Source organism: Chanodichthys erythropterus, chromosome 7, assembly GCF_024489055.1.
Source record: "Chanodichthys erythropterus isolate Z2021 chromosome 7, ASM2448905v1, whole genome shotgun sequence".
NCBI lineage: Eukaryota > Metazoa > Chordata > Actinopteri > Cypriniformes > Xenocyprididae > Chanodichthys > Chanodichthys erythropterus.
In genome coordinates this window covers 8,455,780-8,470,041 of record NC_090227.1, presented here as the reverse complement: position 1 = coordinate 8,470,041, position 14,262 = coordinate 8,455,780, and the positions used below count along the sequence as shown (strand labels likewise).

Sequence of the window (14,262 nt, the reverse complement as noted above, 5' to 3'; positions counted from 1 at the left end):
TTCAGGAACAACATCGGTATCATAGCTTGTCACCGCTCCCGAATTGGCGCTAATTTGAAAGTGAAAGTAAAATCCCCTCAGTCATTCATGGTGCGTGTCCACAAAAAGGTGCCGGACTGGACAAAAGCGAGGCGAACGCCGCGAGCGAGCGACACTGATAGTCCACACTGGCGGAGAGCGAGCGTTTTCAGTTTATTCCTCCGGAAGCTCAACGTAGGAATTAATTGAAAGCGCTCGCTCTGCTTCGCACTGTTATGAATGGCCATGCAGATTTTACTTTCACTTATATTATCGAACATATTAATATGTTTTAGCACATTACAATCATTATATGGCTTGAGTTAAGACAGCATATTGTCCAATGAATTAAACAGTTTATCAATATCATACAGATTTAAAGCGTGAATGGTCTCTCTCCCACTGTTTGTGTGTTGATGCGGGGGAGGGGTGCGATTTTCGAATAATAATCGAATAATTCCCAGCGATTTTCGAATATTATTTTTTGCTTGAAATGCCCATCCCTAAAATGAATCAATGTGTCGAATCATGATTCAGATCGTGTGTCAAACTGCCAATGGCTGAAATCACGTGACTTTGGGGCTCCGAACACACAGATTCGACACACTGATTCATTTATGCTCCGATGCTTCCTGAAGCATTGTTCTGAAATCGGCCATCACTAAATAAGTCGTTATTTAGTTTTTTTTTGGGCGCTCCAAAAATATTCTTGTTGCTTTATAATATTAATATTGAACCACTGTACTCACAAGAACCGATTTAAATATGTTTTTAGTACCTTTATGGATCTTGAGAGAGGAAGTGTCATTGCTCCCTATGGAGGCCTCACGGAGCCATCGGATTTCAACTAAAATATCTTAATTTATGTTCTGAAGATTAACGAAGGTCTTACGGGTGTGGAACGGCATGAGGGTAAGTAATAAATGACAGAATTTTCATTTTTGGGTGAACTAACCCTTTAAATATGCCATGGACCTAAGCTATATCTAGAGACTACATAATGGCTAGCAGTCAGCTCTTTTTACTCAAGCCAGTAAGCAACCGCTCAGAACACCCATAGTAATGTCCTTAAAAAAACACTTCAAACACCCTAGCATTTTGGCAGCAATTTTGCATATACTCATATTTTCTTCAGAAAATTCAAAATCTTGTTGCATGATGCTTAAGAAATAATTACTCAGTGTACATATAGTTTGAAATGTCCTGAAACTTTGATTCATATATTTTCAAATATATATACAATTAGAGTACATGATCTGATTATTCAGATTCTAATGATATCACTAAAATGTTTTTCCATGTTTTGCTTCTTCTCTACAAGACAAGCTGCCAGGAAAGCTAATAAAACCTCTAAAATAGTAATTGCAGCCACTGTTACTATGACAACCGTGTCTCTAGATGGAATTACAGCAGAAAGACAGATCAGAAGAGTCTTTGAAAACATTCACTGGAAGATCAGTGTAGAATATTTGGAGCCATGGAGACAGTGACTTTATAGGTTACGCAACCACTCCAGTGATTTACTTAAAATTGATCACACTTTAAATGTAGGTCAGAAACGGTCCAATTTAGCAATGTAACCAAACTGCCTGAGAATCTTCTAATTGTTGTAAACTTTTACCACCCCCTGGTGGAATGAGTGTATAGTTAGCCAGAAACTAATCTGTACAACTGTTCATATTCTTTTAGTTCAGTGTAGTAATTCAAATGAGTAATCCATATGTGAATAAGTCCAATTAACAACCAATGAAAATAAAAGGAATGTTTGATAAAACCTGTAACATCGTGAACTTTCTCCACAGGCTATCCTCCTGCCATGGCCCATGCAGGCCCAGAGATGCACTGGAGATGGTTGGAGCTCCATGACTCTGTGTCTATGGGGTCTGTGGAGAGGAAGGTCCGGACAGCTGCAGGAACAAGACAGTGGAGGATTCACCGTCGACCCAAACCCAGGCACACTCTCTTGGACGAGCGGAGGCTGCACTATGCTGCTTGGGAGGGTTGTCTGGAGCAAGTCAGGGCCTTACTGGAACGTGGGGTGCCTGCTAACTGCCAGTTAGTGAGCTATAACCTTAAGGGAACAAATGTTATTTTTGGCTGAACTACACCTTTAAAGGGGTCATATTGTAGTTTTTTTAATGGCAGCAGCTATTTGCACTAAATGTCGATAGCAACAAAAAGAGTTTTCTTTGCACTAAGTGAAAATAGCAGTACTTTCTTTGCATTAAGTATTAGATATTTGCACCAAGTGCAAATAGTTTTTAGTTTCTGTACAAATAGTGGCAGATAAGCTACTGTTTGCACCTGGAATTAAGATCCATGTGCGGTTTATTTAACAACAGCGGAGGCAGTGAACAGACAGGTGTGGGTAAAATCACAGAGAATACGGTTATAACATAAGCAGAGGCAGGCAGCAGACAGACATTACCCAGATGAAAGTGAAAGTGGTGTGATGTGTAGCCAAGTATGGTGTCCCATAGTCGGAATTTGTGCACCAATCCAAGATCACACACAGCAGTGTGTAGTGAACACACACACCCGGAACAGTGGGCAGACTTTTTTTTTTCTTTCTTTGTTTTTGCTGCACTTCCCAGGGAGTGATTGGGTGTTAGGTGCCTTGCTCCAGGACACCTCAGTTTTGGGTAATGAGAGTGGAAGAGGGCACTGTTCATTCACTCCCCCAACCTACATTTCCTGCCGGTACTGAGACTTTATTACTCACCCTCATGTCGTTCCACACCCGTAAGACCTTCGTTAATCTTCAGAACACAAATTAAGATATTTTAGTTGAAATCCGATAGCTCCGTGAGGCCTCCATAGGGAGCAATGGACACTTGCTCTCTCAAGATCCATAAAGGTACAAAAAACATATTTAAATCAGTTCATGTGAGTACAGTGGTTCAATATTAATATTATAAAGCGACGAGAATATTTTTGGAGCGCCAAAAAAACCTAAATAACTTATTTAGTGATGGCCGATTTCAAAACAATGCTTCATGAAGCATCGGAGCACAGATGAATCAGTTTGTTGAATCTGCTGTTCGGAGCGCCAAAGTCACGTGATTTCAGCCGTTGGCAGTTTGACACGCGATCTGAATCATGATTCGATACACTGATTCATTTATGCTCCGATGCTTCCTGAAGCAATGTTTTGAAATCGGCCATCACTAAATAAGTTGTTATTTTGTTTTTTTGGCGCTCCAAAAATATCCTCGTCGCTTTATAATATCAATATTGAACCACTGTACTCACATGAACTGATTTAAATATGTTTTTAGTACCTTTATGGATCTTGAGAGAGGAAATGTCATTGCTCCCTATGGAGGCCTCACGGAGCCATCGGATTTCAACTAAAATATCTTAATTTGTGTTCTGAAGATTAACGAAGGTCTTACGGGTGTGGAACGGCATGAGGGTAAGTAATAAATGACAGAATTTTTGGGTGAACTAACCCTTTAAGGTTATGAAGCAATGTGAATACTTTTTGTGTGCAAAAACAAAACAAAAATAACTTTATTCAACAATCTCTTCTCTTCTGCGTCATTCGCTGTTTCCATTCAGTGCTTCCAGGTTCTATGTCAGAATGCTTGTTTTTGAGAAAACAACTTGCAAATTGCTTATCTATGGAGTTTCTGCATATTGAAATGGATTCGGAAAAAATATTGTAATGATAAAAAAATTACACTTAACACTTCTGAAACAAGATCTATTGGCAGTATTTGTTGTATAATTTTGTTTTAAATTCACACTTCCATGATATATCCCTTTTAAGTAAGTATTATTACAGTGTCAGATGTTAGTAACAGAAGGTAACTGTGTAAAAATAGTAATGTCTAATGCCATGCAAAACATGTTCTATTAATCCCAAAATAAATATACAGACATATTTTTCACTGACTGGGCTATTTTGTACTTCCAGGGACCCGTATGGTTGGACAGCTGTCCACCACGCCTCTTTCAAGGGTCATCTCATGCTGATCAAGTTCCTGTTGCAAACCGGCCAGGTGGAGGTAAACAGCCAAGACTTCTTCAATTGCACTCCCCTGCACCGCTCTTGCAGCGGAGGGAACCCCGAGACCACAGCCTTCCTCCTCCAGAAAGGGGCATCACATTCGGTAAGGTCCTGCTCTGGCCAGACGCCCCTTCACCTGGCTGCTGCCAGAGGACACTTGAGCACGGCACGGGTTTTGCTCCAGCACTTGGCTTCACCGAACCCCCAGGACTTTCATAAGTGGACACCTCTGCATTGGGCAGTTTTTGGAGGCTGGGGGGACGTGGCGGAGCTCCTGCTAGATAATGGCGCAGACGTGGAGGGAGGAAAAGGTGTGGGCATGAGCCCTCTGCAGCTGGCAGTGTTGACAGGGAATGAGGTGGGGGTGAGACTGCTGCTGCACCGAGGGGCAGATGCCAATATGAGGGGTCCTAATGGGCGCACAGCCATGCACCTTTGTGCCTGCTCTGGAGACAAGAAGGTGATTGACTATGGGCTTGAATCTATTTTCTAAATGGATGCTATTGACCTTATTTTAAACAATTTATCTATGTTTTTTTTTTTTTTTTTTTAATGTTTTAACCTCATAATGTGTTAAAGGCCCTGTTTACACCACATAATAAGACGGCTTTTTCAGTGATCCATTCACAAGTTGTCAGCCAAAATGCATTATCGTTTACAGCTGGTCTAACCCGCGTTTTAAATGCGTCTCCTGTTACCACTTGTGTTCTGATTTCGTCTAGACCCTCCTCTGTTCTTCATCACACTACATCATTTTCACATGAGTGCAGAGCACAAATATTATTGAATGAATGAAGCCTTTATGCTGCTTATGAGCTGAAAAGGAAGCAAATGTAAATATGAAAGGTAACAACGATTTCAATCCTTGTGTTTTTGCACAAGTTGGAATCAATTGTTTTGGTGCACTTTCTCAAAACACGTGCCATAATGCATCCCATGTCCCAAAATTTGTCAGTGGGTGGCGGGTAGGTGGTCATTTGTGGCTGTTCAAATGCATTCGACCACATGAAAGCTAACTGGTCAAATACGTTATCGTCTCCCTCTGGAAGTGGTTGAAATTGTCAAGCTCAAAACATTTCAGACCCCATTTACACCTATACTCAGAGTTGCCAAATCCGTGGTTTTCCCACGTAATTGGGCTACTTTAACACTATTGCGAGTACGCGGGTTGTTTTTTTATGTCCACAGGTTGAAGCGACCCCATATAACATGATATTTAACCCCCGAAATGTGATTTTTACTGGGTGACCGCCCCTGAAATGTGATTGGGCTCGTTTTGGGAAAGTTTTGAGTAGCAATTGGGCAGGTTTTGTTGTGAAAACCTGGCAACCCTGCCTGTACTTAGCGTTTTCCACTTGTGATCATATTGACAAAAAGACATTTTAATGGCAGGTGTAAACAGGGCCAAAATGTCATAACTAGGGCTGCGTTCCAGTTCATTTTTTTTATGCCCTTCCCTCGCTAACATCCCCTTAGTGTCGTTGACTCGGATCATTGCTTACGATGCACGAGTGCCCACTACTGGCGGAACCTTTGCAGTGGGCTGAATTGGAACGTCATAAGCCCTTGATCATTTTCAAGCCCTTGAAAATCTGCTATGGAGTTGATTTATTAGGGCCCAGGCACCGATGGTGTGAGGACCCTATTGGAATTGCTCAGCCAATTATTCTTCTTCTCCAAAATTAATTGCATTTTTGAGGGCCTAAACGTTCACAAAAACTCATGAAACTTTGCACACGCGTCAGAAGTGGTGAAAATTTACATCTGATATGGGTTTCAGAATTAGGTGTGGCAAAATGGCTCGATAGTGCCACCTACAAAATTTCAATTAAGCGCCCTTCGTGCTACATTTCACGTACAGTTATGAAATTCGGTAGACAGATGTAACAGCCCAATACCTACAAAAAAGCCCCAGGGTGCAAAGTTTGTGAGATAGTGAGATATTTTGAATTTTCCACATGTTGTACTTTAACGAACTCCTCCTAGAGCTTTAATCAGATCAACATCATATTTGGTCAGTCTAATCTAAAGGCCTTTGTGATGTTAAATTGCGAGGATCTAGAGTTTTCGCTGAAGGGCATGTCCGTGGTGTCCTGACAAAGTTCAATGTTTCGCCATGAAACAGGAAGTTGTTGTAACTCGGGCATACAATGTCTGATCTGCCCCAAACTTCACATGTTTTATTAGAGTCCTGACCTGAAGACATCTATATGACAATATTCAGTTACAGTCATAGCGCCACCTGGGGGCAACAGGAAATGACATGTTTTACACTGTGATTAACTCCTCATAGAGATTTAACCAGATCAACATCATATGTTGTCAGTCTAATCTTAAGACCTTAGTGATGATAAATGTCAAAGATCTTCAGTTTTCGCTGAAGGGTGTGTCCGTGGCGGACTGACAAAGTCTGATGTTTCGCCATCAAAGAGGAAGCTGTTGTAACTCAGGCATACTATGTCTGATCTGATACTTCACATGAGTGATAAAAGTCCTGGCCTAAAGACATCTATATGACAATATTCAGTTAGCTATAGCGCCACCTGTTGGCAGCAGGAAGTGTGGCACTTTTACATGATTTTGCCATAATTCTTCTGTATTTACTTGCTCACATGCATGTCGCCCACTGTTCGCTGTTTTTCTGAGGCCAACGGATGGCGGTGAGCCCGGGTGCGAGGGCCCTTTCATCGCTGCTTGCAGCTTTAATTATTTATTTTTTTCCCTTACGAAATTGTTTAATGCAGCATTCTATATGTATATAGGTGTGTTGGGGTTGTTTTAAATGTTTAAAAATATAATATATCATAGAGTTGTTTGTGGTGGGGTAAATTAAACACGATATGCGGTGACGTCACAATCATGTTGCATTGTGGGTTATGGAGCTGCCTGAGGTGTTTATATCAAGTAGACTCGCTCCCTCAGTCAAAATTAAGGGAGCGAGAGTCTGTCCATATAAACTTCCCTCGTCCACTTCATGAATTGGAACGCACTTCAAAATGGCGGTAGGGATTCCCCCGAGGGAAAGTGCTTGGGGAAGTTGGTGAGTGTATGTCTAAAAGTGGAGTGGAACGCAGCCTAGATCTTACGGTGAAAATGACAGACTTCTCTCTGGTGACGTATGGGAGAATTCTCTAAATGTTTAGTTTGCCTAAACCCCGCCCCTGCAAGCTTGCATTCATTTGCCTCTACTTTTGAGTGCCTACATCTCAAAATCCAATCAACAACCGATGCATAGAATCAAATCCTGCACTACATTTTTTGCTTTTCTGACAATTTGTTACACTTTAAAATTTGGTCAACTTTAAAGCTACCAGCATATAAAGTTTAGGGGGTTTAGAGCTTAAAAAAATAGAAAATGAATTATACTCCAATAATAGATTGTTGTAGAAAAAAAACAGACATAACTAAGAAAACAAAAAATGAAATATACAGTTAGTATCTTTTACTATCCTTCAAAGATTTGAGTTTATTAACCTGACAAGTCCTGCAACTAGTTTTTTCCTCAGAAGCGCTCATAATATCAACCTGGTACCTTTTAAACATTCCATGTAGAATAATTACAGACACATATAACTGAATATACCTACCTTGCCCATAACATTGTTATGCAAAAAATCACATCTACCAACTGTTTTAACAGAAATCTTTGAAAAATTATGTTTTATTATCAAAGTTTGGAAAGAGCATGTTCAGATAATTGGGCTCACTAGTGCGAGAGGAGGCTTAAATATAGAGCCGAATAACCTCTGTTCCATGATAGTTTTTCCACCATCCACCATTGTGCTCTGGGTTTGGGCCAAATTCTGAGCTTGGAGTCCTCTATTCAGACAGCCAAATACACCAAATATCACGCCAAATATCCAATTATATGTAAGTGTGAACTCGTGAACTCTAGAGACTGTAAAATAAGTTTGTGGCTGGAAAATTGGCAAGTGGGACTCTGTTTCAAATGCTATTTAAATAAAAGTAGCAGTGTAACATAGTTACTTTACAACAGGAGAGATGAAATAATGTTATGCTATCCAATGTTATCTACTGTAGCACTGATCATGTGATCATTGAGTCTCTGATAAATGTTCTCTCTAAAAAACTCTGCCTAAATGAAGTGTCCTATAAACACCTAAATGCATTTGTTTCCAATCTTCCCTATTACCGCAGCATAACTTGCATTGCCAAGACTGTGAATTCAAGGTCTCGCTGCCCTTTTGGCTGAATGCCGTCAGAGTCAAGCCAACCGCGCGCTGTGAAACAGATGGCATATGTGTGGGTGAAGGGCAGTGTACTGTTCCTGTCTGCTTAGCACCATTTGATCTTTCTTTCTCTCTCTATTTTCCATCCTCCCTTGTCTGTCTCTTCTAAACCGTATCTTCTCCTTCCCCTTAGATCCTCCAGCAGCTGTTAACAGTAGGGGCCAAGGTTGATGTCAGGGATGGAGATGTGGCGTCTCCGCTGCATCTGGCTGCCCGCAGTGGCTCCAGGGCTGTAGTGCACTTGTTGATTCTGAATGGAGCAGGACTTGAGGACAGGGACAACCTCAAAATGACACCACTGCACTACTCAGCACTCAGGGATAATGTTGAGGCTGCCAAACTCTTGCTGCATTACGGGGCAGATGTGAATGCTGTGGAGAGGCTCGGACAGACACCTTTGCACCTGGCCTCAGAGAGGGGTCACTGCAAGGTGTGTTGATTCTCTGTTTATATCTTATGTAACCCTTTTGGTTCTACTCGGACTGCTCTGAGTGGGATTTGAACCGGCGTTTTAAGCATGGGAGGTGGGTGCACTAACAATGATGCTAAAGACTGCAGCCTCTAGCGTCAGTCGCTGCTAGTGCGCCTCTTGAGGCCAGGGGAGTGAGATTTACTTGCACAGCTCTTTACTAGCTGCTATGCACATATATATGCAAAATTAGCAGCCACAAAGTTGGCCTGGCATCTTTCCCAGTGTTTTATAATGCATTGATTTTGAGGGCTTATCAGGCTTTTGCAAGAGTGTTTTAGGTAGCTTACATAATCTGAGCAGTTGCCAGGTTCGCTGCTCAGAGTTATAAAATGAATGTGAATAGATTTGATGAAAATTATGTAAAATTTTGCTTACAGACTGTGGTCTTCTCAGAAAGAAAATCCAAGAAGCAGGAGAGTAAAAGTCTCTGTGCTCCATTTAATCTCATTGAGGGCCTATTTAAACCACTTTAGGCATTTTCTCTGATCAAATAGCTTTTTGACTGTCAAAAGACCAGTGCTGCATCCGAATATGCCTACTTCCATAGTATATAGTTGGTAAAAAACAGTATGTGAGCCAAGTAGTATGGCCAAATTCATAGTATTCCTAAAACAGTACCCAGATGACTTGCTACTTCCGGCAAGATTCTGAAGTGCGCATTCGATGGACACTTCAGCTGTTGTCCCATGAGTCCACGGGAGAGGATTTGTGAATGGAGGTGAAGTGACGCAACTGACACCGTAGGTCACATACATGGTGGATGTAGTATGTCCGAATTTCTTTCATACTACACACATTCGTACTATATAAAACATACTTTTTTAATGGTTGTGAAGTAAGTTTCAGTATACAGTATGCTATTTCAGATGCAGCACAGGTGTAAATGCCCTCCAAAATGCTTTTGAGGTGGATTTAAATCCAATCACTCAAACCACTTCAGATGATGGTTTGAGACACATTCCAGAAACAACTGGACAAGTGTAAATATATCTTGTTGTTAAAGGGTTAGTTCACCCGAAAATGAAAATTGTCATTAATTACTCTCCCTCATGTCATTCTACAACCGTAGGACCTTCGTTCATCTTCGGAACACAAATTAAGATCATTTTGGTAAAATCCGATGGCTCAGTGAGGCCTGCATTGCCAGCAAGATCATTTCCTTTTTCAATGCCCAGAAAGGTACTAAAAACACTGCTTCATGAAGCTTCGAAGCTTTACAAATCTTTTGTTTCGAATCAGTGGTTCAGATTGCGTATCAAACTGCCAAAGTCACCTGAACTATTGAAATTTCCAAACGCTTATGACGTAACAAAGCCTGAGCTATTTACAGAAATCATGTTATTTTGGCGCTCTGAACCACTGATTCGAAACAAAAGATTCGTAAAGCTTCGAAGCTTCATGAAGCAGTGTTTTGAAATCGCCCATCACTAGATATTGTTGAATAAAGTCGTTATTTTGTTTTTTGTCACACAAAAAGCATTTTTGTCGCTTTATAATATTAAGGTTGAACCACTGACATGAGGATGAGTACTTAATGACTTAATTTTCATTTTTGTGTGAACTAACTCTTTAAAGCCATTTTACTCCTCCCAAAATGGTTAAAAAAAAAAAAAACCTGTTGTAATACAGAAGAGGCGGAAAGGCAGGCAGAGTGGAACTAAGTGCAGGTGTTTTTAATAACAAAAGCAAAACAGGAACCAAGGAAAACAAGAAACCAGAATACAAGAACACACAAGAATACTGAAACATGAGAAACAACACAGAAAACACTAGGAACTACAAAACTAGAAACAGGAAATGAACCAAAATAAATCTAAACATAAAACTCCAAATGAAAGACATTACACCAGTAGCCAGATATGACAGCACAGCAACATGCATTGCCACATATATGGCCTGCCATCTTTTTTCATCAAGCAAATTAAATTCAGTGTTCATTCACAAATTCATAAAACTGAAGTCATTTTCATTAAATTCTTCTATTGCTGTCTTTGATCTTGAAATAAGATGATAAGTTGCACCTCATATAATATGCAGCATACTGTATCTGTTGCTTTCAGTTACATGAACAACTTGAATTTGTATATAGCCTGGGAATGGAAGATTGTATTTATATTTGTTTTGCAGAGATATTTATGTGGCCAGATGTACCATTTTAACAAATCAGATAGCTATCTGATTCTGATCAGAAAAAAACATTAAAGGTGGAAACACTGTTTGGAAGTTAGTCGGGCCGACACCAACAACAAACGTCTAACCAATCAGTATGACGAGAACGAGCAAGCAGGAGATTCGAAAATACAAAAAAAAAAAAAAAAAAAAAACTCTGCAGAACAAGAGATGGGACACAATACAAAAGCTCAAAAGAATATCACTGGAATGAAAGTTTATGACTGAGAATTTAGGACCCGCGTTAATATTAGAAAAGCTTTCCAGCGCTGGAGAGAGCTAAGTGGCAAGGCCTGAAAACAGCAGAGGCTGCTTTGATTCCGCTTCACACGTGAGTAACACTGGGTTTTGATTGTCTGAAGCTGCTGTGCTGTTTGCGACAAACAATGAACTCTTGTTTGTATTTACTCATGTACATTCATTTTTTGTGCTTCCTTGTCATTTGTTCATCAACTGCACTTTATTTTTCGTGAAGCATTTTGTTGCACGTCAGCTGTGATAAACAGACATCCACTCTCGCATTGCGTGTGTAACAGTGGTCAGATAATGAGAGTTTTGCAAGTAAACCACTGCGCACTGACAACTGCGAGAGTAGTGTCATTGGTAGTGTACTCGCCTCACATGCCAGCAGTGATCGGGTGGCGGTTCGAGACTGACTCGGAGCAGGGTGATTACAATTGGAGTGTGAATTTTGGAGGCGGAGCAATGAAGAGAGGGATGGGTTTGTTTGGGTTGATCTCAAATATCAACAATGTCCAATAGCGTTTTTCAAAATCTACTTAACACACATTTAACTGAAAAGTGTAAATAGGCCCTATCTGTGATTTCACTTTCCTATGGGATGTTCTGCTCTTTATTGTATTTTATAAATGTCTTTATAAATGTTTACCTGTTTCTTTCCGTTCTCAGTATATTTGTGATTCAATCCACAGGTCTTCAAGGTTCTGCTAGACAAAGGTGCTGATCCTGAACTAAGGAGCAGCTGGAGGGAGACAGCAGAGGACGTTGCAAGGACACACAATCAGCTATACATCATCCAGCTCCTTCAGCAACACCAGACTGTCAGGATGAGCGATCGAGCTCAGGACAGTGTGCATAGATAGAAGAAAAAACAGAGAATTAAAGGGATAGTTCACCCAAAAATGAAAAAATTATTCCATGATTTACCCACCATCAAGCCATCCTAGATGCATATGACTTTCTTCTTTCAGAGGAATACTATCAGAGTTATATTAAATGTCCTGGCTCTCCTAAGCTTTATAATGGCAGTGAATAGAGTTTTTGGAGCCCAAAAAAGTGCATCCATCCATCATAAAAGATATCCACATGGCTCCAGAGGGTTAATTATGACCTTCTGAAGTGAAGCGATGCATTTGTGTGAAAAAAATATCCATATTTAAAACTTCAATAACTGGCTTCCGGCAGACGGCCGTACGCATGTCGACTTACGCCAAAAGAATAACCCCTGATGCAATGTAGGAGTAACGTAAGCTTTGACGCCTCTCGCTGTTCAAACAAATAAGGCTGGCCATCAAACTCAATCTCCTCTTCTCTTATATCGAAATCCTCCGACATTTCTCTTTAAAAATTCTCGTTTTAGACTTCTAATTCGTGACCGGTGTTTTGTTTTGCTCTCTCCTCTGCACTTCCGCATTCATCAGTGCATTATGTGTCAGGTCAGAGTTCACTCTTTCGCAGTAAATTGATGCATACAGGCGTCTTTCGGAAGCTATTTTTTTTTGGTTGCATTTTTTTGGGCTTCACAATCTCATCCTTTATGCTATTATAAAGCTTAGGAGAGCCAGGACATTTAATATAACTCTGATTGTATTCCTCAGAAAGAAGATAGTCATACACACCTAGGATGGCTTGAGGGTGAGTAAATCATGGGGTAAGTTTCATTTTTGGGTAAACTAACCCTTTTCACGGCCTGATCACACAGAGGATAACTATAACGATAAATAAGTTTAAATAATCTTTCTTATTCCACACCACAACTATAACGAAATAGAGGAACAATATTGATGGAATCACTTTCAAAACTTTTTTTCTAGCTGATAAATGATAAAAATGATGGTGGAATTGTGATTGTAGTTTAGTTTTAGCTTTTTACTTTAGGCTTCTTCATAAAAATTGTAAATTTTTGTGATGGTTGGCCTACAAAAATACATCACCCCGGCAGCACTTTATTGACAGCCAATAAGAATTCACCTGAGATCGAGCAGACAACTTAACTGCAGCACATGCTTATAACAGAATGTTATCATGCGTTGATGTGGATGCTAGTTATTGTTATCTTCATCGTGTGAACCAGCCTTAAACAACAGTTCCATTCCACTGATTTGATTGAACAAGTGGCATTCCAGGAAAGTTTATATTTTGTGTAAATGTGTGGTCACATTTACTGTTTCACAAATATTCATGGTCGAAACTGAGTAATTTTTATAGGAATATGCACAATCAGGAATTTAGCTTGAGGGCAAAAGATTTCCCCTTGCAGATTTCACTCGGGTTCATGTTGATCATGCAAATTCACGATGTTGACCAACAGAAAGCTGCTTGGTTTGAACGTGACTTCTGTCAGAGCTGTGACCTTTGTGCCCGTGAATTTTACAGAAATTTCTCTAATGTGACTTTACCTTAAGAGAAATGGAACTACTGTTTGTACCTGATCTTCCCTAACAAAAGGGAATGGTAAACATGGTAAACATAATTTCTGTCAAAATGCCATAGTTATGACTTGGGCCAGTGCTAGAAATCACAGGGGATGGAACAAAATTGAGGTTTATTCTTAAGTTGTTTTCTTTTTCTATTTTGAACAGTGGTGGATAAAACTTCCAGTAGTACATTTAGTGCCTATAGTATTGGTGCAAAGTATGGTTAGCAACTTATATTTTTAAGGGTCTACAGAAATAAAATCCTCTTCAACAATCTGATACTCGGGTGACAATTTCTAATAAAGCAGGTATAATTTCAGCACATTGTAATGTAAATTGTTCACATAAATTGTGTTTTATTGCAAAGAAGAAGCACTGCATTGAAATATATGCATAAAATCAAAACAAAACAAAAATAAGTTTTAATCACATTTTATAACAGGATATAGATAACAACTTAAATTATCCCAAGGGGAATGTATCTGAATGCATATATAACACAAAATAAGCAAAGTTTCTTCCTTAGTTTTACAAAATACAGAATAAAGTTCAGCAAAATGTAAATTTAGGAGCTAGTTGGGTAGATATTATACATTATCTTAAAAAAAGTACTTCTCTTATTTTGTTAGAAATGCAATAGCCTATTTTTCAGGGAGCAACCATGCTCTTTTTTTAGTAAATACT

The 14,262-nt window shown here is 39.8% G+C and overlaps 1 protein-coding gene across 1 annotated transcript; it reads left to right on the top strand.

The window, feature by feature from the left end:
• The first annotated feature begins 889 nt into the window (after positions 1 to 889).
• On the top strand, positions 890 to 12,108 carry ankrd67 (ankyrin repeat domain 67). The gene is given in 4 exon segments (XM_067390750.1): positions 890 to 2,073; positions 3,938 to 4,490; positions 8,414 to 8,710; positions 11,854 to 12,108. Coding segments are annotated over 4 exon segments (1,344 nt in total). The 5' UTR covers positions 890 to 1,834.
• The last annotated feature ends 2,154 nt before the right edge of the window (positions 12,109 to 14,262 follow it).